This window comes from Nomascus leucogenys, chromosome 11, assembly GCF_006542625.1.
Source record: "Nomascus leucogenys isolate Asia chromosome 11, Asia_NLE_v1, whole genome shotgun sequence".
Taxonomy (NCBI): domain Eukaryota; kingdom Metazoa; phylum Chordata; class Mammalia; order Primates; family Hylobatidae; genus Nomascus; species Nomascus leucogenys.
The window spans coordinates 79901771-79918091 of NC_044391.1; the positions used below are offsets into that span (position 1 = coordinate 79901771).

Sequence of the window (16321 nt, forward strand, 5' to 3'; positions counted from 1 at the left end):
TACTGTATATGGACACATTTTCACATAAGATAATACATTAGTGATTATAATTATATTTAATCTTTTATTTACCAAGGACTTGTTCAGTGGAATGATATTTTAATGCTACTTCAATTAGTTATGTGATTTACGGTTTATGAGTATTTTACAACTAAACCCTCACTGGAATTTTGGCTTGCTCTTTGAAATGGTTTTGGTTATATTTATTTTGTTAAGTTTCTACTCATCCCCCCAAAAAAGTCACTTTTCTTTTAGATGTCTTTTGTTTCTTAAATTTGTTTTTAAGTAATCACTTTTATAAGTAAATCCATAATAGATTTTGGATTGAGATAATAGGGAATGATGAGAAAAATTATCATTACTTTACTGGGAGAATCAAGTAATTTAAGTTATTTTCCTAAGCTTATGTTTTGACAAATGTAGATGCAAAATATTGATAGTAAGGGAAATTGCTATCATCAGAAAGAATAGTATTTTTTCAAAATAAATATCATTATTAAGTGTGGCTCCTTAACTCAATTCCTCTAGACTACTAAAAAACCTGAATATTCATTGGTATGATTGATACTGTTCTTCTGTTTTAAGAAAAGGAAAGAAAAGTCAATGACTTTCTGGTAAGACTAGATCTAAAAAATCTTAGTCTTTTTGTTTACAAATTTCTTAAGAGGACATAAGCTTTATTATAGCAATAGTTTTTAGACTTAGAGTATATTTCTTTTGAAAAAATAATGAAATTTGTTTGTAACAAAGGAAAGTAATACCTACTTTTAATTTTTTTCTTGCCTGCCATGGCGTAATTGATACATGGCATCTTCTCACTCCTAAGATTAAAACTATCAGGTGCCACCTGGTTTATTTAGGAAAACCTCAGTCTTGTCCCAGTTAGTTTTAAAATGTCTGCTTCATACATGTTGAGCCACTGCATTTCCTGCTTTAGAGCCTTGTGTTATGCCAACATTACTATCTGTGCTGCCTCAACTACAAATTGGATGAACAGCCTGTGACACTTTTTCAATATTATTACATTAAACCAAGTGGATTTTGATTGATAACCTAATATTCAACTAATGCAGAACATCAATCATGGCAAGTATATTAATTATTTAATATTGCAGTCTAATTCAGAAATCGATGTGCTGCATGAGGGGAAGGGAAACTCATGGTTCCCAGAAGATTTAAGACAGGGAATGATTAAAAAAAGACCTGCTGTACTCCTGTGTGTTAGTTCGATACAAATCTTTATTCATTTGCCAATAATCTCTTCCCATTTTCCACTTCAGGACTATTTTATCAGTTTTGAGACCTATAATTGAATTAAGTCTGCTTTCAGCACAGGGCAAAAGGAGTTGCACAAATATTGATGAAGTCATGACAGGGACAACCCAAGAGACAGACCACTAAAGAGGACAGGTTTTATACCATTTGTTGTAAGATCCTTCTGTCAATGTCTTGCATGTTGCCTTTCTATTTTTTCAAATTCATTAAAACTTTTAGAATCACTTTTAATACTTTTGTGTTTAAATGTCTTCCATCATAATAACATTTCTATAGTTTATTTTTTATCTTCATGTACATTATCCTTCTTACTCTTTCACAGCAACCTTGTGTGTTAGGTAAGGCAAGTAAGCCTCACATCATAGGTGGACAATCTGAGGTTGAGAAAAGTTGGATTATTACTCAAGCTCACAGGACTATTTTGTAGTAGTGTTTAAATTTGAGTATAGGCACTCTGCTTCTAAAACCAGTATTATATGTCATACTGTTTTGTGTTGTATTTATGTACTCATGATACTTTACCTGTGTTGTTTTGAGGTGGTCGTTCTTCCTTATCTTTCTGACCAAAGTAAAAGTAAAGAAAACTGATTATCATGGAGAACTGGCTTAAACTTAGGTGTCCCGAAGTTTTTGTCCCCCCAAAAAAGTCACTTTTCTTTTAGATGTCTTTTGTTTCTTAAATTTGTTTTTAAGTAATCACTTTTATAAGTAAATCCATAATAGATTTTGGATTGAGATAATAGGGAATGATGAGGAAAATTATCTCATCATACATAGCTTTATGTATATGCAAACCTTCCAGATATAAATGAAAACTTCTTGGTTTATCTTTCCCTAGACTAGAATATACTTAAGTCCCTGACTGTCATATATGTATATATTACCTAAAATTACCTTCTTTTCCTAATATATACATACATTCATATGTATACATACATACATAATACATACATGGGAGCAGGGGACTTAAATGTATTTTGTCATTAAACCATTAAACTTACTGCCCCAGCTTTCTTTTGGTCCATATTTGCCTGGTTTTATGGGAAACCTTTTTTTGGGAAACCCTTCTGAATCGTTTTGTATTATGTGTCTTTTGTAAATAATACATTGCTGGATTTTGGTTTTTATCCAATCTGAAAATCTTTTCTGGGATTTCAATTCCAGATGATTATGGGTGAATTTTCTCTAGTTTTCTTTATAGTTATTGATTACTTAGATTACAATAATTGCTCAATTCTAGGCCATCCTTTACTTGCCTTACCTTGTTGATTCTTCTTGAATTTATCTTCTTACCTGCATTATATTCTTCAAGACTTCTTTTAAATGATGTCTTTGTGTGGTGAAGTTTCTGAAACCTTGTATGCTGAGAATTTCTTTATATTTCTTTGTATTTAAATAATAGTTTATTAGCTATATGTTAATTCTTGGTTCACAGTTCTTTTCCTGTAACACTTTATCTTGAGAGTTGTTATTACTCCGTTGTCTTCTTGTCTTCACTTTAGTGTTGGGAAATCTAATATCAGTGATATTCTTCCTTTGTGTAGGGGTCTCCTTTTTCATTCCAGAAGCTTTTTGACTTTTCTCTTAATCCATTATAGTCTTAAATGTCCGTATAATATGTTTCGCTGCAGATTTTTAAACACCCTTTCAGCACCCTATGTGCCCTTTCAACCTGAGATTTGAATATTTTTATATCTGGGAAATCTGTCATTATTTCCTCAAATATTTCTTCTCTTCCATTTTTTTTTAATCCTCCTTCTAGGATTCTCATTATATAGATGTTAACACTTCTACTCCTGTTCTTAATTCTATCAATTATTTGTCTTGTCTTTTTGCCCCCTCCCTATGCCTTCTGCAATAGTTCTTCTACCCAGTTTTCCAGCTTATTAATTCATCCTCTGTCTGTATCTATTGTATTTTCAATCCATCCTCTGAATTCTTTATTTCAAATGATTATGTTTGTAATACCCACTATCATATATTGGTTCTTTTTCATAACTTCATTTTCATACTTACATTTCTAAAAATCATCTATTTGAAGATGTTATTATGTTTACATTCTTGTTTAGTTTATTCTGTTTTCTCTGGGTAAGATTATTTTTTTTTTAATTCTGGTTTATACATCTTACAATTTTCCTTGTGGGTTCATCTTTTTTTTTTCCTAACAGCATTTAGCTGCCTTGGATAGTAATTTTAATCTAAAAGGAGGGGTAAAAACCTAAGATCTGACTTGTGCTTCTCCAGGCTAATTTAAAAACTAGAGTGGACAACCTCTAGTGTTCTAGTTTAGCCTCAACTACTTTCCCCATTGTGGCTCCCACACCCTCAAAAACAGTAAAAAAAAAATAAATAAATAACCACCCACACCCTACACATGTTCATGCACATACAGGCACCTGTGCCTTCCTCCTAATACTACTGTTTTATCTCAGGCAGCCACTCAGTGTTGCAAATTGCCTTGCTCTTTACATGGGTTGGAGATAGAGTGGGGCTGAGTAGTACTGCTCAGAGACCTGAGCTGGTTGCTACTGACTCTGTACCCAAGCTTGTCTTGTGATTCAGATGTCATATCCTTAAATATATTGATTCAGTCATTGTATTGGGTGCTGGAATATAAAAATTAAAAAGATGAAATGCATATCGTCAAGGAGTTTTCACTTCACTGGTGTAAGTAGGAAAGTAAATAGGCATTTATAAAATACCGTGATCAATTCTGTGATGGGACATGCCCAGAGTGTTAATGGAAACATATAGGAAGAATTCATTACATAATTTGTGGGACAAGGAGAAGGTTTCCCAAATTGAAGAATGGTTTAGGATGAGTCCTGAAGGATGGATTTTTGTTAGACAGGGAAGATTAGAGGAGGTTGGGAGAAAAGGAGCATTTTAGGTAGAGGGTGAAAGTAGTTCATTGGTGAGTGAAACCAGGTTAGTAGTTTGTTGTGGCTGCTGTTGTTACTTTTCATGTAATGTAGCTTTGATAAGATAACAGAGGGAATAGGTAAACTGCAGTATGGTAGGATACTGTAGATTTTAAGAAGAGAATTGACATGATTAAGTTTATATTTTAGAAAGATTTTGCTGTGTTAATGGAAAATGAATTGACATGGGACAAGGCAGGAACTACTGGCATTCAATAAGAGACTATTGCAGCAATTTATGGAGAAAGGATGATGGACTGGAATAACATAAAAGCTGTGAAGATAGAAAGAAATAGTTAGGTCTAATGATAATTAAGGAAGTTGGAATAGCCAGGGCCCTATGGTTGATTACATTTGGTTATATTTGATAGTGAAGGAAAGGGAATGTGCCAAGAATGATGACTAGTTTTCTCTCAGCCATGCCATTCAAAATATTTTATAAATATCTTTTAATTTCAAGAATTACTTAGAAACATGGCAAAGCAATAGTCTACATTGTCTTTTTGTTTTAAAGAACAGTTTCTTGTCCTCATTCTAAAATACAGGTATCTCAGAAAATTAAGTGATTTTCCCTAAGATTGTGGCAGACACAGTTGACAGCAAACCTACCCTGAAATGAAGCTATTTACAGTCTTTGTTTATCCCATTTTGTGTGGACATTAATATCTTTCTTTCAGAATTATTAACGTGTATGATGATGAGATGCTGCATCAGACCCTCCTGGCACCGTTGTATGACATACCTTAACCTTTCTAAAATCTGAAATATTCTGATAAAGCATGTCTAGCCCCAGCTATTTCAGATAATAAAGTATGGACTTAACTTTGAATCTGTTCATTTTTGTTCTTTTTATATTGCAATATTATTTTCTAATAAGAACCATTTTGTGACAATGTAGCTGTGGGAGAAAGTGAAGTAGATGTATATTATATAGCACAGACTCTAAGATAGATTACCAAGTGAAGATACAAAACAGAGTGTATAATATGCTTCTGTTGTGGATTTCAACAAACATAGAAGGGAGAAAGACACACACACACACGCGCACACACACACACACACACACACACACGAGTGCATAGAATATCTTCAGAAGGATAAACCAAAATTGAGAACTGGGAGTCAGTGATGGGAGGAAGACTTAATTTTATTTCGTGTGTGTGTGTGTGTGTGCGCGTGTGCATACACACATATATGTTGCCCTGTTCAGCTGTTTCACTATATGTTAATACTTTTTGGTTTAAATTTTAAGTTATGCAAATAACTATATTTGAATGTTCTTGTGAAAATGTAAAGATTCATTCGACTTCCAGCTCCGATAAATGCATTAGTTTTATAATGATAAAGTATAAAATAATTATTTATATAGATAGTAGCCTTCTCTCACACCTTGCAGTAATTTATTCCTATCATTTGTCAGTAGGACTGCAGACATTAGAGATTAAATAATGAGTTTCAGAAACCATTAAATATCTAAACATTGAATATATAGTTTTGCTAAGATTGCCAGAAGCAGGAAATACAGAAGAGAATGGCTGAAAATTAGTGCTAATCAGTAGAAGTGGGAATTTAATATATCAGACTGGGCAGTGAGAGCAAAGGTTAGAAGCCATGAGTACAGTTTTCCAGCAGCAAATCTGAAGGGAATAAAAATGGAGAAATTTGGAAAGATAGTATAGCAAGACAAAGGAAACAGGTAAGTATATCTTTGGCAAAGAAAAAATAGAAGACAGAAATAGAAAAGAAAGTTGAGACCCCTCAGAGAAGTGAGGAGATGTGGGGAGAAGATTAAACATCATGAATATAATAATGTTGTTTATTGTTGGAGGATTTATATTAATAATTACTTTCTGCAATGTGGTAGGATTATAATTTCTTGTTAAAAAAGGTAATGCTTGGTACTTAGAATGGAACTAAAATATTGCTTGATCAGAATGAGAAAAGCCAAAGTTCATTTGTCACAAATAAATTAGTACAGATTGAAATCAGAAAAAATTTAACTGTTTGCCACATTTCAACAAATCTATATTTAAATTATGTTTGCTACATGTACAGATACTTGTATTTTTAGTTCCATAAGCAGTCTCTTTTACAGTAAAAAGCAGGAAATTTAATACTTAAAATATATCATGATATTTGATGTTTATGTTTTCTTTGGTGATATTTTCTTTTTTAATATTAAAATGATCTTGGGTCCTCATTTGTAGTGTGCATTAAATTCATAAAATTAATGACAGGAGAAAATAGGTTAAGATTTAGTTATTTAGCTGTGTACTCACTAATGTATTCTTCATGTGTACATTCTTTTTATAAAAATGCAACCATTGATGGATGGATATTTGAGAAACATAATAAAATGTGAGTTATAGAATCTGAGTGGTGGATAGAATCTGTAAATTTGAACATTTTCATAATAAATGTTGGAAATAAACAATAATATAATAAAATTTCTAATAGAAAAGCTAGTGTGAAAGGAATAGATATTGTATGAAGAATAAAATGATGTTTGTGAGTTCTTTACATTTTTCATTGACTTTGAAAAATCTGAAACTTTTTTTAGTGAAATACCAATTTAGTGGTAAATCTGATATAAATTATCTGTTCACTTTTGATAAAAACTGTTTTGTCCTTAAAAACAGTGTTATGAACATAAGTAAATACATATGAAAAAATTAAAAGGGTTTATAAAACATTTTTGAGGTAAACAAATTAGAGCAGACAAGGATTTAGCAACTATTTAGAACTTTTACTTTTCTATTTTAGGGAATCTGGAAACATCAAAGCTGGATTAGAACATCTGGTAAGTTCTAATTTTCTCTTGAACATTTCATCATCTTTGATATCTGCATTCTAAATGAACACTTTTGAATGAGCTTTGAATACCTTGTATTGAGAAAGTCAACCATTTCCCAAAGGGTCAGCTTGCTGTTATTATGTGAAGGCACTTACATTTTCATTTCTCTTATCATTTCAAGGGAATTTAAAAATTTTTTAAATTACTTTTTTTTTGATGTAGAGATGAAATAAAATGGATGACAATCCTTGGATTGATGCTTGCTTTAATTATAAACAAAAATTGTTTGGTGTAGAATTTTTGGCGTATCTTGATCTGATGAAAACAAGCTTGTGTTTTAAGAAAAACACAATCAAATATTGCATGCATAAATATGGTATGTTTTAGCAATTTAGCAGCTTTGAAAGAAGTGCACAGCTTTGTCTTTCCTGATGTCTTTGCTTTATGAATAATGCATTGGTTTAAACTACATTCAGATTTAGAATATAAAATAATTGAGATGCAAAATTTTTGGTTTAAGTAAACATTTTAGAGAAAAGTGAAATTCAAACTGATTTAGCATTAAAATGTGTTATTGATCAAAAAATTGAAAAACCCGTACAATTGTAATATGTTTGAAACTCATTGAGCCCACTGTATTGAGTGTTTATTACAACATTAAGTAGTTCATTTAAACTGAGCATTACAGAATCATCCTCTGGTTTCTGGTCAGATCCAAATGTTGAATAATTAATGGTACAGATTCTTTTGTAAATACAGTCTAAGTAGTTTTTTAATGCAAGACTTCATTCGTATATCATACTATAGCTTTGTTAACTATTAATGTATTTTTGTTCTGCTTCCACAAAAGCAAACAGTAGCAAGAGACAGCTTCATTTTGACTTATAGCAGTTTTATAGTTGGAAGGAATTTTTAGTTTTTCTTTTACAGCTAATGGAAACTGAGGAAATCTAGACTTTTAAAAGTGATCCTAAAAATTAGAGATTAATTATTAAAAAGGAGGATATAATAGAAAATTTGAGCTATGTATTTGGGGATCAGAAGTTAGTAAATAACATGGTTATTTTCATCATTAAAAATATTTCCTGAACCACTGTTTATCACTTCATAATAGCACATAGATTTAGGACATATGGACATCAGAATAAACATGTTAATCTGTAACATCACATTCCAGTATCAGTTAGGGGCTTACAACAAGGAAGAACAGCTATCATAGTGCCAAAATTAGGTGTCTTTTATTTTTTATTTTTATTTATTTATTTATTTGTTTGTTTGTTTGTTTGTTTTTTTGAGATGGAGCCTCTCTCTTTCTCCCAGATTAGTGTGCAGTGGTGCGATCTCAGCTCACTGCAACCTCTGCCTCCCAGGTTCAAGCGATTCTCCTGCCTCAGCCTCCCAGTATTTGGACTTACAGGTGCCCGTCAACGACACCCAGCTATTTTTTTGTGTGTTTTTAGTAGAGATGGCATTTCACCATATTAGCCAGGCTGGTCTCAAACACCTGACCTCAGGTGATCCGCCCGCCTCAGCTTCCCAAAATGCTGGAATTACAGGCATGAGTCACCTGGCCTGAGGTGTCTTTTATACTTTTGTTGTAAATTATTATTTATTAAAAATACTTTATATTTACTTTGTTCGTGTTCTTCAGTAAATAAAAATGGCTTTGATGTTTTACTAGTTTAGATTTCAAACGTTTTATACTTACTAGTAGCATCTCATTTTCAGTGACTATTTCACACATTTATATTGTACTTATAATTTTATCCAGCAGTGGTTTTCTAGCTGTGCCTTGGGCTGCCCAGAAAGCTCTCCAAAGCAGGTGGTACTCCAGACTTCCACTACTCACTTTAACCAAAATAGTTCCACTTTTAGTTATTTCGTAAACTTTTGAACTTTTAAATAACATTTCATCTGAAGAAAGAGTACTCTGGCTAAAAATATTTTAAAACTTTTTATAAAACATAGCTACTCACCGAAGAATAATTGTATATTAATTATTCTTCTCTATTCTTGACACTAAGTTATATTTCATTTTTACTTATGTCATATACCTCAAATGTATTTCAAAGATAAGCACTTTGGGAATGAGAGAGCCAGGTCATATACCTCAAATATGTTTCAAAGATAAGCATTTTGGGAATAAAGAGCCAGGACTAGCATACAGTTAGGTAGTAAGAAGCGGATGATTTGAATGCATTTTATCTTAGTTGTTTGAAAGACTATAACTTGATGTTGTAATTGACCCACTAACTGTGGACTATTAACAATATATTCATCTATCCATCTGTCTGTTTATCCATCCATTCATCCATCTTGCATTGTACATTAATAATACTCATTAAAGTCAGTGATATTATGAAGAATACCTTTATAAACCTTTCTAAAAAGGTTCATGCCTAAAATGGAGCTAAACTCACAATTTGTGGGTTGAGCATTAATGAAACCTGTTCTGTCTAGCATCTGTGGGCACCTGAGGTTTGTGTCTCTCCCTTTTACTGCTGAGCAGATTGTTTAGAGCCTTCTAGCATATATGTAGCTCTTCTTTGAATTGGCTGTATATCCAGATACAATTAGAAGTATATTTTTGAATAGATCAGTGTTAAAAATATATGATAATATTAAAATAAGGAAAGCATCCTGTACATTTGGAATTAATCTCTTCTTTGTATAGCTTTCTTCAGTCTTTGTTTTTAAAAAATTATTTACTTAGATTATCATAGAGAATTAGCATTGTTCTAAGGGGGTAAAAGCCAATATACATTTTAATAAGTTAAGAAAAATTATATTTGTCGCTTGTTATACTTGCTACCAGGTAACATAGTTGCTCTGTTTTTGTACTATATGTTTATATGCTCTTCTTGGTATATAGTTATATGTAAGTCTGAAAAGGGGAAAGCAAGTGTGGATCTGTGGAGAAAAGAGTGGGGTAAGTGGACTCTTCCCCTGGAACCTCTTCAAGGACTGATTTCCTTTACTTAAGTTTTTTACAATCTCTTAGACCATTGATTCAGCCTCTCTGTTTTTTTTTAATCATTTCTTTCTCTTAATGTTGCCAAGTGACCTTGAGAACTGTCCTAGTATCTCATTCTCCCCAGCTTAAATTTTTTATAATATACTGTCCAATACCATCTTATTTTTCTTTTCACAAACTTGTTCACTACCCATAAAGCCTATGCCTTTTTAAAGTTCTAGACTGAGACTTTGAAGGCTGTTGTTCTGTTATCTATTGATGATCCTTGTCTGATGATTGCAAAATACAGATTTTCCAATTCTACTGCTCCCTCCATGTTACAGCCAGCATTCTACAGTAAGGAAGAGCCCACCTTCCTTATTTTATTTATCTATTTATCAGGAGTAAGGACTCATGATTTTAATTTTATTAAATAGGTTATTGTCAGTTACTTTCCTTATTTATTTTGATGGTCAGATTGTCCCAGATTTATCAGGGAGAATCTTTTCAAGATGGCTTCTAGGTTCTTATAACAAGTGAGAACCCTGACTCCTAATAACACCAATACAGTTACTCATTTGTTCAGTCATATAATACACATAAAATAGTTTTAGAATTGCTACAAGCATACTTTGAGTAAAACAACCCTATTAAAAAGAGTTCAAGATTTATTTGCAATTCCCTTTCTCCAATGAATATAGTTATGTTATTCATTTGAAATATAGTTGCATTTATTTGTTTCTGTTTGCATTCAATTTAGGTGTCTTTGTCCCCATTCCTATTGATTTAATTATCTTTGAACATGTATGATGTTAACATACTTCCAGAGGTCAAAATTATACACAGTGGTATTCTCAGAGAGGTGTGTCACTCTCTTGCTTTCTAGCCTGTTCTCTTCCACCCCTTGTAAATAAATAGCCAATTTTATTGACTTCTGCTTTATTATTAATCCTTTGTTTTTTTGGTTTTTTTTGTTGTTGTTGTTTTTGTTTTTTTGGTTAAACTGTGTGTGTGTGTGTGTGTGTGTGGTGTGTGTATTTTTTTTCCTTTTTTTTTTTTGCTTAACATTATATCCTGGAAAAATTACTGTGTGTATCATTATATTTATTGTGTTTCTTTATTAAGGGTCTGAGATTTTAGCCTACTTGCATGCCTTCCACAGTTGTATAGATGCTGGCAGAAGATATGAGATTCCTGGGTCAGAGGCAAAGTGGTTTATTGCTAACAGCACAACAGGTAGCACATGCTTCACGTGTGCATAGGTTTCTCTTGACCCTCAGGTTCCAAGAAGTAATGCTGCATATTCAGTGGGTTTGTGTCATAGCTCAGTGCCTATAACATTTTTTAAGGCTTAAAGGAAATGAGTGAAAACACTGCTTATAATGTTGTGCTTAATTAGATTTTGTAATGAACTTAAGAAAATAATTTTTTTAATTTGATGAGTAATCACTTATAGATGAAAGGCCTTCTGATCATAACCCCAGGGTTGTGTCTGTTATCACAGAAGGGTTGAAGGAGTGGAGGTGGGTGGTTATTAGATGTTGCTCCTGACTTTTTTTTTTTTAAATTGCTGCTCTAAAATTGTAGAAAGTTGACTCTAAGTTCTTCTTGTTCTATCAAAGGTTGCTGACTCCATGTTTTTTCTTTTTTCTTCCTTTTTTTTTTTTGAGATGGGAGTCTTGCTCAGTCTTCCAGGCTGGAGAGCAGTGGTGCAATCTTGGCTCACTGCAACCTCCACCTCCCAGGTTCAAGTGATTCTGCTGTCTCAGCCTCCTGAGTAGCTGGGACTGCAGGCACTGGCCACCATGCCCGGCTAATTTTTATATTTTTAGTAGAGACCAACATGATTTTACCATGTTGGCCAGGCTAGCCTCGAACTCCTGACTTCAGATGATCCGCCCTCCTCGGCCTCCAGAATGCTGGGATTACAAGCATAAGCAACTGCGCCCGGCAACTCCAGGTTTTTTCTACCATTATGTTTTAAAGTTCTGGATAATGTAGTGAGTAGTGACGCTTATTGGACTACTGAATGGGGATTAAAATGTTTACTTTCAGCTGAGGGGTTTAATGAAGTCAACACATTTTTATTTTTCCAATTAAGAAAAAAATACAGGAGATAGAGCCTTGCCATTTGATGACAATACAGCTATTATTATTTTATAACCAAACTATAAAAATGATGCTATCCTTTTCTCTTGGGAGAAGGATTTAGATCAGAAAATATTAAGTTGAGCTGTATGAAAAATTGTTACTTTTTTAGGTCAAAATAGTTTTGTGAGTTGTTACTGGCTTGAAAGAAGGACAGCTGTGCTATGCCCCCTTTGGCAAGGAATGAAATGAATTATCCTGATCAGTATGATGTTTCTAAAGCTTCCTTTGTTCTCTTTTCTGAAAGTCAAATAAATAGAAGTGGCCTGTAGTAACTGTACACGGTGATCTGGGGCAGTGCTTCACCATCTTTAATGTACATATGAGTCACCTGGGATTCTTGCTTAAAGCACATTCTGATTCTTTGGGTCTGGGGCACGATTTGAAATTATGCATTTCAACGAGCTCCTAAGCAAGGTTAGTGCTGCTGGTTCAGTGACCACCAGGAAGAAAAATACATTAAAAGGCATTAAATTGAAAGACATGTGTCCAATGAAGAAGGCCTTCTGAATCTGGAGAAGAATCTAGATGTTTTCATTGTATTCATTGAGTATTATTCTGCTCCCTATGAATGATTGGTTGGGTGTTCATAAACCCAGGGGAAGGAGGTACTCCAGAAAGTTTATAGAGGGGCAAAAAATTCATCTTATCTTGCAAGAGTAACAGACATTTGTTTTCAAATTTTTGGTTCAGATGTTAAGTTGTATTTTTCAGGACTGGTGTTGGACGCTAGGACTAATAATACCTTGTTAAGCTTTAAGTGGGAAATTAAATGAATGATAATACATCTTTTAGTGAAAAGGGTTACAAGTGTTTACAGCTTTAAGTGGGATTTGTTTTCTATTAATAGCTGAATAGCAAAAGAACTCTGGAGCCATACCTGTGGGTTTTGTCTCTCCACAGAGGTCTCATTTATGTTTCTTATATTGTATAACATTTGAGAGTAATGACCTACTTGTCCTTGTGGTCAAGTAACACAGTCTGACCATTTTAAATGTTGAAAAGCCACTGTCATTAATAGTTTGTTTAGCCCATCAGTGGTTTATAAGAATATAATTCTGCTTGCCAGAAATGTAGGCAGGCCCATTGCTATTAGGTATTCATCAATAACTATCAGGTTCCAATAAAAGCCCTTTCCTTTCTGTTTTAGACTGTTTTACATAGGACTTGAAAATCAAACTGCTGTATTTCGGTTTTCAGACTAATAGTTCTATTTAACACAAGCATAAACACAGTTAATGGATCATTGTCATACTTTTGGGGATTCAGTTAATGTACAGCATGAGCTAGAAAATGCAAAAATAGATTATAAACTCTAAACTTTCATCTGTAACATTTTAAATATTTCAGTTGTAGCTTCATATTTTCTTACTGTGTTCTGAAAATATGTATTTGACATTTGTCTAAATGAGTTTGAGAATATATTATCTCAAAATGCACTGATGTTACCTATATACTCAATAAATTCATTAAACACTGATTAAAAATATTTATTAGCTCATGTCACTATTTAAGGATTTCAGCATAATAGATACCTTTCTCCCAACATTTTAATATATTTTTCTCACCTAAGACAATATACATTTGAGGTTTAGGGTAAAACTACATATTAAAACAGACACTTTCCTTAAACTGTGATCATGAGATGAAACAGCATGAAGTTTTTCTTCTTTCTACAAGACCAATTCCATAAATCTTTCTCTTTCCTTTTAACAGACAGTGCGTCCTATGAATGTGTGCAAATTAAAATACCTTTAATGTGGATAAAATATTAATGTCATGTTAATGTCATATTACTGTCATAATTTCTTAGGCAGTTTACAGATCTTAAATCTGAGGACTGGCATATAATCTAGTCATAAACAGTGCCATGTCAAGTGATCCATTTCTCTGATACATTTTGATGAGTTACAAGTTTATTGAAAATTGATTCTGTAATAAATGATTAATATTGTCCAGTCATTCAAATAGCATGAACTTAGGCCCTTCTCTGCCCTTCCCCAATCCCTCCTTTCACCCTCTAGGGAAAGATCTGTGTGTTTTATTATAAGGCACAATGGTTTTTAAAATGGAGGGGAAATGGTGGCAGGCTGACGTTTAAAAAAAAGGACAAGATGTCATGCAATTTTCATGATATTGTTAATAGTCTCAGAATTATGTTTAATATAAATAACTTTTTTTGACTTTTATGCACCTGAGGTTATTAAAGCTTTTTAAAGTAAAACTAAATATTCTAAATGCATTAAAGTAACTCCCACTTCTCATTACTTAAGGGTCTGAAAATCAGACCTTCTTGAAACTACTGCAGTAACTGAATATTGTATTCTTATTATTGTTTTTTGTATTAGGGTTCAAAACACTGTAGGCTTACCTTCATTGCAGGGCATCCCATGTGGTACCTAGTAGTTATTTCAGGGGCTTTCTTGGGATCTAACTTAAGTAACTGTAGAGAGAGAACTAGCAACAGGGATAACAGCATTGTTTTCTGTTAGGAGTTAAGATGGAGAATGCCTTTGCCACAGTGCTATCTTTAATCACGCCTATTACCATTTGCCACTGAATAATAGCATCTGTATTTAATTTTAACATACACAGCCTATTTATTTTAGGAAGAGCACAGCACAAGGAGTCAGAATATTGTGATTTTACTGTGTGACCTCTAGAAAGGCACACAACTGCTCTGTTTCACTTTTTTCATTTTCCCCTTACCCATAGCGTTGTTAAAATAGTATGTGAAATTTATCAAAGCATAAGACTTTTTAAAGTGTATCATTATTTTTGTAGAGAAAGAAAAAATTGTAACAGTTCCAGTTAATGTAAGAAACTTTAGATAAAAACAATATCTTAATTCCAGCATACTCAGAGCGAACTATGAGAACATTTTGTCCTTTATCTGTTTATATCCTTACCCTTTTAAAAACTTCATTATATACTTTTAAATATTATAAAGTACTTTAATACGTGTTCATTGTAATATGTCAAAAACTGATATATAAAAAAATGATTATATCTTTTCCTATCTCCATCAATCTTGTCTTAATAGTTACCACTCATCTCCTGTATCCTTCTCTGTTTTCAGGCATATATATGCATATATTACTTAGCTTTTTGTTAACTTGTAAAAATACAGTCATACTATATATGGTATTTTACAACTTGGACTTTTTATTTGTTTAGTGCTAGATGCAATATGTATACACACACGTGAAGCTGGTTTTTGCTGGAATTCTGTCAAAATCTGGAAGTTAATACTACTACTGTATCATTTAAAGCATTTCTAGGGAAAATTTGAGGACCATGTAATTTGCCTTTTATGGAGTCAGCACAGATTCAACTTTATTTTTACTTTGGTTACCTTGATTACAGTATGTGTAAGAATAGGCTTATGATACATTTATTATAATCAGTACAGGAAAGAATGGGTTACTTTATATAAGAAAATCCTATCTCATAATTGCAAAAAACAAATAAGTGATGATTAGATTAGAAAAGGGGCTTATGACATCTTTAAAATATTGTTTAGACTTATTACAGACTAATATTTTTAAATTTGAAATTTTGACCCAACTCTTTCTGTAACATTTTATTATAATCTTCAATTTTGGTAGTGACTATATCATACCATCATATTATAGTATAATTTCTTTCCTTGTTGACTCTACCTTTTAAGTAAATATTCAGCTTTATATTTATTTTTTGACTAAATTATTCAGCATCTGCTCTTGCAAATGTTGTGTGTTTATTGACTTGTTTGGGAATCGAAAGACAAGTAAATTGATACCATATTGTTTAGTAAGTTATCAAAATTTTTTTTTTAATGGGGAGGGACTTCGCTTATTTTTAAAATCTTTTGTGGCCAAGTGGAGTGCGCGTTAAAAGCAAGATGCGAAAGCTTGAGCTTCCAGTGGAATCATTGATGACTTCTCTTCCATGACCTGGATAGGTAACAGGTTTTTTTCTTTTTGCTGAGCATATATGAATATTATTTTTAAGGAAAAATTACTTTTGTTTGCTGCTTTTACTTGGAAAATAAGCAGAGTGCTGGAAGCACTGGTTTAGCGTTAGGTGAACTGATTCTGTGCACTGGCACTTAACCTTTGGTGGATTCAGTTTGTTCCTATATAAAGGAAAGGGTATAAACTGGATGATTTCTAAGGCCCTTGAATATTTGATTCCATGAAAGAAAAATCTTTGAATGCTTAGCATATAAAGGCTTGTATTCATAAGTCA

General features: G+C 32.7%; 1 protein-coding gene across 1 annotated transcript in view; it reads left to right on the forward strand.

The window, feature by feature from the left end:
• Window positions 1-16321, forward strand: part of RSRC1 (arginine and serine rich coiled-coil 1) — a 365746-nt gene that overhangs the window by 195608 nt on the left and 153817 nt on the right. The window contains exon 4 of the mRNA XM_030822753.1: window positions 6960-6996. Coding sequence (XP_030678613.1) covers window positions 6960-6996 — 37 coding nt within the window. The remainder of the gene's footprint in view (window positions 1-6959; window positions 6997-16321) is intronic.